The sequence below is a fragment of the Molothrus aeneus genome, chromosome 27, assembly GCF_037042795.1.
Source record: "Molothrus aeneus isolate 106 chromosome 27, BPBGC_Maene_1.0, whole genome shotgun sequence".
In the NCBI taxonomy this organism is placed as follows: domain Eukaryota; kingdom Metazoa; phylum Chordata; class Aves; order Passeriformes; family Icteridae; genus Molothrus; species Molothrus aeneus.
Genome location: NC_089672.1, coordinates 3,314,469 through 3,323,493, shown reverse-complemented (window position 1 = coordinate 3,323,493; position 9,025 = coordinate 3,314,469). Strand labels below are relative to the sequence as shown.

Sequence of the window (9,025 nt, the reverse complement as noted above, 5' to 3'; positions counted from 1 at the left end):
CGGGGCACGCACGCACCGGGGGCAGCACCGGGACGCGTACGCCCGCCAGGCCATGCGGCTCCGCGTGGGCAGAGTCACGGGGGAGCCAGCGGGGGCTCGGGCAGGCGGGTCCCCGGTGTGAAAAATGCGTATTTTATGATTGGCTTTTGGCAAATGTTAAAATGAATATTATATGTGTTGTGTTAGAAAGTGATGCTGTATTAATTCTCTTAAGTACGTGTGGTAAATGTAGTTTTAGGTTATAAAAAATGTTAAAACAGAAACGATGCTCTATGTAAGATACTTTTCTTTAGAGAAAGGACTCGCAGCGAGATAGCAACCACAGGACACCTGAATCTTTCAGACAAAGAGAATTTATTGCCCCATTAACAGAAGAAACGAACTTCTTCCCACCTCGAAGGCACTGTTAGGATTCAGAGGAAGAAGTTGACGATGACCAGAGAGAATCCTGTATTTGAATGGGATTTATGCATCATGCATAAATATGCAACAGGCTGTTGCTTTTAAGAGTTAATTTTTTGCTAACTGTGTCCTTTTTGGGCTCGTGCTGCCCAGAAAAAGGTACCCGGACGTCCGTAACTCTTTGTTTCTATTGTCTCATATTGTCCTAATCCAAATTGTCCACATTATTATTACTCTAATTCTATTACTATTTTAATAACCATTTTATTACTATTAAAATTTTAAAACCAAGTGACTGGGCGTTTCTCCCACCGGGCAGGTCCCGGAGGTTGCCGGGGGCACACGGGGTGAGGCTGACAGCGGGATGCGTGGGAAGGGAACCGGGCAGCGCTTCCTCAGCGCCGGGAGTCCGGCCCGGACAACGGGACAATGGCTCCTGCGAGGACACCGCGGCCAGGACAGAGCCCAGAAAAGGAGCCACATTAACAGAGGATTAACCCTTAAAAACAATAACCTGTTGCATATTCATACACCTCATACATGATGCATAAATTCCATTCAAATACAGGATTCTGTCTGGTCATTGTCAACATCTTCCTCCGAATCCTCAAACAGCACCTTTGAGGCAGGAAGAAGTTTCTTCTGATAATGGAGCAATAAATTCTCTTTCTCTGAAAGATTCAGGTGTCCTGTGGCTGCTATCTTGCTGCGAGTCCTTTCTTTAAAATAAAGTATTTTACATAGCACAGTTTCTATTTTAACATATTTTTATAACCCAAAACTATATTTACCACGCTACTTAAGAGAATTTATACACCACAACTTTCTAACACAACGCATATAATATTCATTTTAATATGTGCGAAAAGCCAATCATAAAATACGCATTTTTCACAGTTTTTAAGCCGTTGCAGAGCAGTGGGATAAATCAGGCTTCTCCGAGGGGCTGGGCAGGCAAAAACCAACAGGGCAGCTGGGCAAAGAGGCCTCTGCAGGACAGCAGATTTGTCTCCAACTCTTCTCCATCCCCTGAGTGAACTCTTGTCTGAGTCAGCCGCGGGGTTCTGGGCAGGGGGGCAGGAAAAGCCAAAACAACGGGGCCATAGGCGCCAGTCCCCACCAGGGGATCCACGGGGATCTGCCAGCTCCTTCCTCCCATTTCTACCCCATGTCCCACCCGCCCTCATCCACTGGCCGGGCTCCCCCTGCACTGGGGGGATTTGCAGAAATTCGGGGGGTATTGAGCCCATGGCATCCATGATCTGGGTAACCCCCAGCATCCAGCATCGAGGAGGGAACTGGCCACAAAGAGCCAGCAAAGGGCACAGCCATGCAGATTTGGGGTGCACAGAGCAGCCCCCCAGGAAAGGAAGGAGAGGCTGGCTATGAACAAGCACCCAGGGCTGCTGCTGCTCCGTGCTGGGTGACCTTGGAAGCCGTTTGCCAGGCCTGAATAAAGCGACAATAATCCTATTCACCTTTTAGCCTCATTTCCTAAGGCAATAAAGCACATGCCCTCGCCGCGTGCAGGCGCAGGTGTCACTCAAGCCCTGATCCCATTTGCACGACTCCCGCCGAGGGAAGTTTTGCTCATTACCCCTCTGATGAGCTTTGTGCAGCAGGGGCAGGCTCTTTGCCAGGGCCTGGCCCTGCCCTGGCTCCAAGGCTGCTCGCCCCAGCCCTGGGCTGGGAGCTCAGCACAGTTTGGGGAGCTCCCCGCAGCCTCCTGAGCTCACATGTCCCAGCCAGTTCCAGTCTGTGGGTTCAGGGCACACCCAAATGGGATCAGAGCAGCCCTGGGCACCCGTGGGGCGCCCTCAGCTATCACTGAGCACAGCCAGGCACTGCCCAGGCAGGTCTGCTGCCTCAGAGGAGGCAGAACAAACACCTTGTGGAGGGTTTGGCCCAGGCAGAGACTGAGTGCTGGCCAAAGCTCCAGGGCAGAGGCACTGAATGTTGCCCAGGAAGGGCAGAGATGCTCTCCAGACCAGAGGTAACCCTGCCCACTCTGCAAAGTGGAAAGAGGGTTACTGTGAGACCCACAGCTGCCCCAGGAGAGCAGCCAGCCCATCCACCCACTGCTCCATGCCAGTCCCTGTCTGATACAAATCCCTTGTAGCCTGGGCAGAACCTCACTCGTGCATCACAATCTTTCCCTGGAAGAACTTTATTAAATAGTGTCCAAAAAAAAAAAACAAACCAGAAGCAGAAATACTCAGCATGACCCCATCCCTCTCAGCAAGTTAAAAACCACAAACAGATCATCCCCACATGGTCAGTGCTGGTGGCTTCTGGGCAAGTTCTCCCTGGTGCCCCTCTCCTTGTGAACACAGCTCCAGCATCATGGGCAGGGAAGGCAAAAGGGTCCTGTGGGACAGCCCAGATGGCTGCAGGGTGAACCTAAAAGGTTTTGAAAGCCAAGACAGCACTCACATGTTGTTCCCCCACCAAAGCAACCACTCACCACCCCCACAAGTGCCCCAAACTGCTCCTACCCCATGGGGCTGAAGAGAAGCTGAACAGACCCAAATGAGGGGCAGCTAACACCAGGCCTGGTTGTCACTCCTCAGCCAGGCAGAGCCACCAGCACCTCAATTTCTGTGGATTTGTGAACACCCCAACACAGCTTCCCCCTCTCCACCAGCCCTCTGGAAGTTTATAAATAGAGGGTTTATCTTTTCCGACAAAGACAGCGATGGGATTTCCTTTGCAACAGCAGAACAGTCTCCCTGCGAGGTAGAGAGTTAATTTCAGGGCTGACAGATCCTAAATTCAAACCAGTTTGTTCTAGTTGAGGTAAAATTCAGTAGTTTATACTAAGTTTTGCAATGCCAGAGGCCCATCAAGATTCCTCATTGCCGGAGTCATCCTCATCACCGTAACAACTCTCTGCTTCCTCCTCCATCTCATCATCCTCATAATAGTCATCGTAAAAGAGGTCTGAGCCCTCATCTGGGGCTGGAGTCTTGGTCTTCACACAGTACTCAGCCAGCGTGGTGGGGACCTTCACTCCATCCCGCTCAGCATCCACCTTGGTGCCCAGCACCTGCTTCCTGCAGGGTGAGAAATGGGAGGTGAGAACAGAGCTCTGCACCACAGCCCTGCAGAGTCTGTGTCCTACAGGACCCCAGGAAGATGAAACAGAAAAGCCTTAGAAATATGATTGCCTGGCAAAAGATTTTGAGAATATGGAAACCGTAAGCGAGATTGAAATGAAAGCAAGCTTTGAGATCCCTCAGTTACTGAACAACTGGAAAACAATGGCATGGCCAGCTGAAGGTGATCCCCTTTTGATGAAACAACATCCTCTGCCTGCAGACAGGTCTAAGGGTCAGAGCAGACCCTGCCAGCTTGGCAGAAGGGGCCCAAAGAGGAGTTTTTAGGGTTTAAAATGTAACACAGTACGGTAATGTAGTGATTCTTATAGGCTGTATGGAAATGCTGTAGGATTTGTATCTTGTACTAGATTGATTAGTGAGAATCAGAATATTCAACACAGAAGAAGATTTATTGTATTGTAATGGGAACCTCACTCTCTTACCTCTTTTACTCTCTTACCCTTTTTACTCCTCTTACGCCTTTTATTCTCTTACCCTTTTACTTTCTCACCCTCTCATCCTCTCTCCCCCTCTCTTCTCTCAGTCCTGCTCCAGCTGTGGCTGGCAGCTCTCAGCAGGGCCCTGCACCCAGGCCCTTTGCAATAAACCCTGACACTCCCCCATCCCAGCACAGCCAGGGCTGCCAGGCCAGGCTCAGCACACACCTGATGATGTCTGTGTACTCCCGGTCCTTCCCTTTGCTCTCCTTCCACTTGCGGTACATCACCGAGGCGTCCACGTTGGCTGGGGAAAACGTGTTGGGCTCATTCAGCAGCGAGATCACACTCAGCAGAATGGTTCTGGTGTGGATAAACACGAGCAGGTCAGAGCTGAGGTGGCTCAGCAGCACCCCAACAGTGCCAGCAGCCCAAAACCTTGTGCTGTCCACAGCAAGAGAGGTCCCAGCAAAGGGGAGCAGGACGGGCAGGGGACAGCAGCACATGGGCTCTTGGGCTTATACACTGTTGGAACTCAGTGCATCCCTCTGGGGGTCCAGAGTTGCCAAGAACGCTGACAGGGGGGCTAAGACCCTAACATGCAGCCCAGAACACCTGGGGATTTGATTTTGACCCTTGGAGCAAGTTGACAACTTTGTATGAGGACATGAAAGTCACACAGGTTTGAATAGTGTAATAACAAAATAATCACAGGGTGAAAATGTAGATTTTAGGATTTGTGGTATGGGGGTTGTGGGGACAAGATGGAGGAATCGGTATGTCTAGCCATTCCTCTTCTTCTTGTTCTCCATTTTCTGCAGTGATGTTGGCACTTTGGGATTGGTTTAGAGTAGAGGTGCACTGTCTAAAATGGGTGATAGGTATTGGGAATTAAGTGTAAATATCTTATATGTAGTTTGTAGTATAAAAAGACAACACTGCCTCAGGGGTGGTCAGAGTGCCTGTGGCTGCCCTGCTGAGCAGACTTCGGCTGGGCAGAAAGAAAATTTTATAGATAAGAATTAATAAACAACCTCAAGACCAAAAAGTGAAGAGTCCAGACTCGTTCTTCAGCTGCACGAGCCGAAGCAGAGACATCCTGCACATCTTGGGGCAGCAATTATCAAACAGCAACCCGAGAATACACAAGCTCTGGCTGTTCTTCAGCCAATCCAACAGCCTGAGAGCCTTCACCAGCCCCCTGGCACCTCCTGTCCCCAGCCTCCCACGCTGCCATCCCCCCAGCCCTCACCGCACGTTCTGGGTGGGGTTCCAGCGCTCCGAGGGCAGCTCCCCACTCTGAGGGTCATCCACGGGCGGGTGCAGGATGGAGATGCAGACATCACCTGTCTGAAAGCACAAGAGAAACAGGATCCTCAGGAGCTGCTGCCCCAGGATCTCCTCACTCGCTCTTCCCTTTGGCTGGAGCCAGGTGAGGCAATTGTCACACACACATTTTATGGAAAATCCTTTCCTTAGGATTTTTTCTCCTGAGAAGCTGAGAAGCCTCAGGAACAAAACGTAAACAATAATTATCTGCTGCTGTGGAATGCAACAGGTGCATCTTTGATTGGTCTCATGTGGTTGTTTCTAATTAATGGCCAATCACAGCCCAGCTGTCCAGACTGTCTCAGTCAGTCACAAGCATTTGTGATCATTCTTTTTCTATTCTTAGCCAGCCTTCTGATGAAATCCTTTCTTCTATTTTTTTAGTATAATTTTAATATAATAAATATAATAAAATAATAAATCCAACCTTCTGAAACATGGAGTCAACATTCTCATCTCTTCCCTCATCCTAAGACCCCTGTGAACATGGTCACAGGTGACCCCAGCTGTCCCTTCAGTCCCATAGAGGGACACAAAAATGGACAGGCACCCCGTGACTGCCAGCTCTGTACAGGTCAGGCTGCCCAGTGCCCAGCAGGCTGTGCCCCTGGCGTGGGCCCCAGGGCCAGGCACATTGCTCACCCTTGCAACCACTCTTGGCATAGGCACAATGTCCCCAAGCGTGGGAGCCATCAGGCCTGCAAAGCCTGGTTGAGCTGGAAGCTGCTCTGGGACAGCAAAGGGCTGTCGTGAGCTCATTAGTGATGTTCCCTGTGCCAGGCACTGAGTGTCCAGTGCCAAAGGCTGGCAGTTGCATCCAGTGCCATCACAACAGAGGCACACGTGTCCACTGACTGTCCAAGAGCCCCCTTGCTGTCCCAGGGGACCTACCTCGTAGATATTGGGGTGCCACATTTTGGTTAGGAACCTGAAGGCAGGAGGAGAGTAGGGGTAGTCGATGGGAAAGCGGAGACGAGCCTGCGAGGGAGCAATAAGGAGATGTGAACACCAGCTTGTGAGAAGGGAGGGATGGAAATCACAGAGCTTCTGGCAGGTCTGGGGAAAAGGAACCTCTGCCAAGGCCAGCTGGGCACCTGCTGGGACAGAGCCTCTGCACCAGGCAGCTTTGTGGGCAGAACACAGGGACATGGGGGAGCCTCTCACCACACAGAGTGGGGAGAGCAAAGGGGCTATGAGCAGCAGCAGCTCCTTGCCCCCCATCCTGCCCACACCCCCTGTCCAGCAGGGCCCTCTGCTGCTAACCCAGTGCTCTCCAATGCAGAGGAGCCAGGGGGAGCTCGTGGTGCTGGGAACCCAGCACAAGCCCCACGGCAGCACACAGAGCCAGGCAGAGAGTCTGGGTCACCCCCAGACCATGGCTGTGCCACTGGAGGAAAGGCTGTTTACTCTCCAGAGTTCACAGGAAGGAAGCATCAGGTGTTTGGTGCTCTGATGAACGCACCAAATCTAAAAATAGCCTGTCACTGCTGAGAAGAGACCCAGTCCAAACTGGCCGCAACGCGCAGCTTGGGGGCTAAAAATAAAATCACATGAAGCTCAGGCTGCAGCCCAGGGCTCCAGCAGGGACACTCAGCCACCACCAGCTCCTCCCACAGCTGCCAAACCCCCAGGGCTGAGATTGGGCAAAGAGGGGCTCCCTGTCCATCTCTGAGTGAAGCCTGAGGGGGCACAGGGACCTACAGCAACATCCCACAGTGCTCAGAGCTGCTGCCCCAACCCACCAGCACCAGGAATCCAAAAAGATGGGGGCAGCCTCTCTCTGTGTGGCTGCACAAATTCCCAGTGACTGATTCAGCTTTCAGCTGTTTCCAGGCCCTGGGAGCAAACTTCCAGATCAAGACTCAACACAACAACTCCCTGAACGTTCTTTGCTCCCTCAGTTCATGTATAAGAAAATCCAGACACTGGATTGGGGGGTGGGAAAAGGGAAAAGTGCAGTGGGGGCCGTGCAGTGTGTGTGGAGTGCAGGGCAGTGACACTCAGCCCCGTGCTGGGCTCTGGCCAAACAGCTGAACATGGCAGAATAATCCCCTTTGTTGTGTCAGAGGGGATCAGAACAAAACCAGCCGAGGCAAAGCGATGCCAAAGAGGGCTTGGACAGCAACAACCCCAACCTGTGTGTACAAACAGGCTGGGCAATACTCTGCCCCTCCGCTCTCCTCTTATGCACAGTCTCACCAGCACCCTCAGTGCTGAGTTTGGAAGCTCTCAAGCACACAACAGGAGAATGAGTGGCTGAAAGGGTGAGAGTTCAGAGGGTTTCATGCCAAAATGCTGTGGGGAAAAAATCCCTTCACTTCAGTGAAGAGATGAAACCTGGCTCTGAAGCGTCAGCTTTGCCAGCCCAGGAAAACAAACACAGCTAACCCTGGGTGACTCACCCTGTGCATCCCCACCCTGACAGCAACAGGATGAAAACACAAGAGCTCCGTGGAGGAGGGAGGATGAGAAAGAGGAAGAAAACAGCTACACCAGGTTGCACAATACCTGGGAAGAGCACACACACATCCTGCCGAGGGGGGACTGCGCAGTCAGGCCAATAAACACCTTTTTCCACCCCAAACCAAGCCACGACACTCACTCCCTAACCCAGCTCCCTGCTCCCACCCTGGGCTGTCTCTGGCTGCACTCGGGGGACTTTTATTTCTTCCCTGGCCTGGTGGCAATGCCTCTGATCCCCTCCAGCAGAGGGAACCTCAGCGACCTGGAGCCCACTGTCCACCCTCAGACCAGGGAGGGCATGGGGGTGGTTGAAGCCCCCCATAAGGGGACCCTCGGTAGAAGGTACCATCTCCCTGCCAGGACCACCCCGAAGCCCCAGGGACCCCCAAGTGTCCAGTGAAAATCCCAACTCTCCCTCAACTCACTCCTAAGCCTGGGAGCAGCTCTGTCACGAACCCCACACCCACCTGGGACACCCACAGCCCCCTCACAGGGTCTCAACCCTTCCCAAAACTGAGAAACTCCTTCCCAAACACGCAGCACATCCCCGACACCGCCTGCTCTGCCTTCCCCGCCGCTCACCTTGAAGTATCCGCCCTCGTAGTGTGTGTCCGGGGGTCCGAAGATGGCCACGTCCCAGGTGTACAGGTCCCCTTCGTCCACCAGCCCGACCCGGAACCCCTCCACGGGCTCCTCCTGCAGCCCCTTGAGCTCCAGCAGCAGCGCCTTCTGCGAGCTGGGCACGGCGGGCCGCGCCATGCCGGTGTACCGGGGCTCTCGGGGGGCGTTCGGCGGCACCGGGGCCACGCGGGGCACGGCGGGCGCTGGAGTCCCGGTAGGGGCGCGGCCACCGAGGGAGACGCCCCTACGGGTGTTGCTGACCAATCAGAGCGCGGGGTGGGGCAGGCGGTGGGCGGGGCAGCCCCGCCGATGCCCACGGCGGCGCTCCCGGTGGCACCGAGCGAACCCAGCGATGGGCAGGGCGGCTCCCCCGGTGGCACCGGGCCACCGAGCGAACCCAGCGATGGGCGGGCACCCCAGTACTCCCGGTGGGACCGGGCCACCGAACGAACCCAGCGATGGGCGGGCGCCCCGGGGCTCCCCAGCACACAGAACCCCGGGCAGCCTGCGGGTGTCACAGCTGTACGACGATTCACAGCAGCAGAATCTGCTCAGCTGAACCAACGACGCCTCTGGCATCCCCGGCTCGCAGCTCGCTTTGTGTCACATCCCGTCAGCTGTGCCTGCGTCAGGAGCCGCCACCCGCAGCCTCACCCAGACCAGCCCCACGTCCTG

At 53.9% G+C, this 9,025-nt stretch overlaps 1 protein-coding gene across 1 annotated transcript; it reads right to left on the bottom strand.

The window, feature by feature from the left end:
* Window positions 1-2,565: 2,565 nt before the first annotated feature.
* CDC34 (cell division cycle 34, ubiqiutin conjugating enzyme) lies at window positions 2,566-8,593 on the bottom strand. Its single transcript, XM_066566396.1, has 5 exons — window positions 8,312-8,593; window positions 6,158-6,244; window positions 5,190-5,287; window positions 4,166-4,300; window positions 2,566-3,455 (listed from the first exon to the last, which is right to left on the bottom strand). Exons 1-5 carry the CDS (start codon window positions 8,486-8,488, stop codon window positions 3,245-3,247), a joined length of 708 nt encoding a protein of 235 aa, XP_066422493.1. The 5' UTR covers window positions 8,489-8,593; the 3' UTR covers window positions 2,566-3,244.
* Between the last annotated feature and the right edge of the window lie 432 nt (window positions 8,594-9,025).

Excerpts from the sequence above, each read along its gene's own strand:
- CDC34 (XM_066566396.1), bottom strand. The coding sequence starts at position 8,488 with ATGGCGCGGCCCGCCGTGCCCAGCTCGCAGAAGGCGCTGCTGCTGGAG. Across the intron at positions 6,245-8,311 it reads ACGAGGGCGGATACTTCAAG|GCTCGTCTCCGCTTTCCCAT; the intron begins GTGAGCGGCGGG and ends GCTCCCTCGCAG. Across the intron at positions 4,301-5,189 it reads AACCCCACCCAGAACGTGCG|AACCATTCTGCTGAGTGTGA; the intron begins GTGAGGGCTGGG and ends TATCCACACCAG.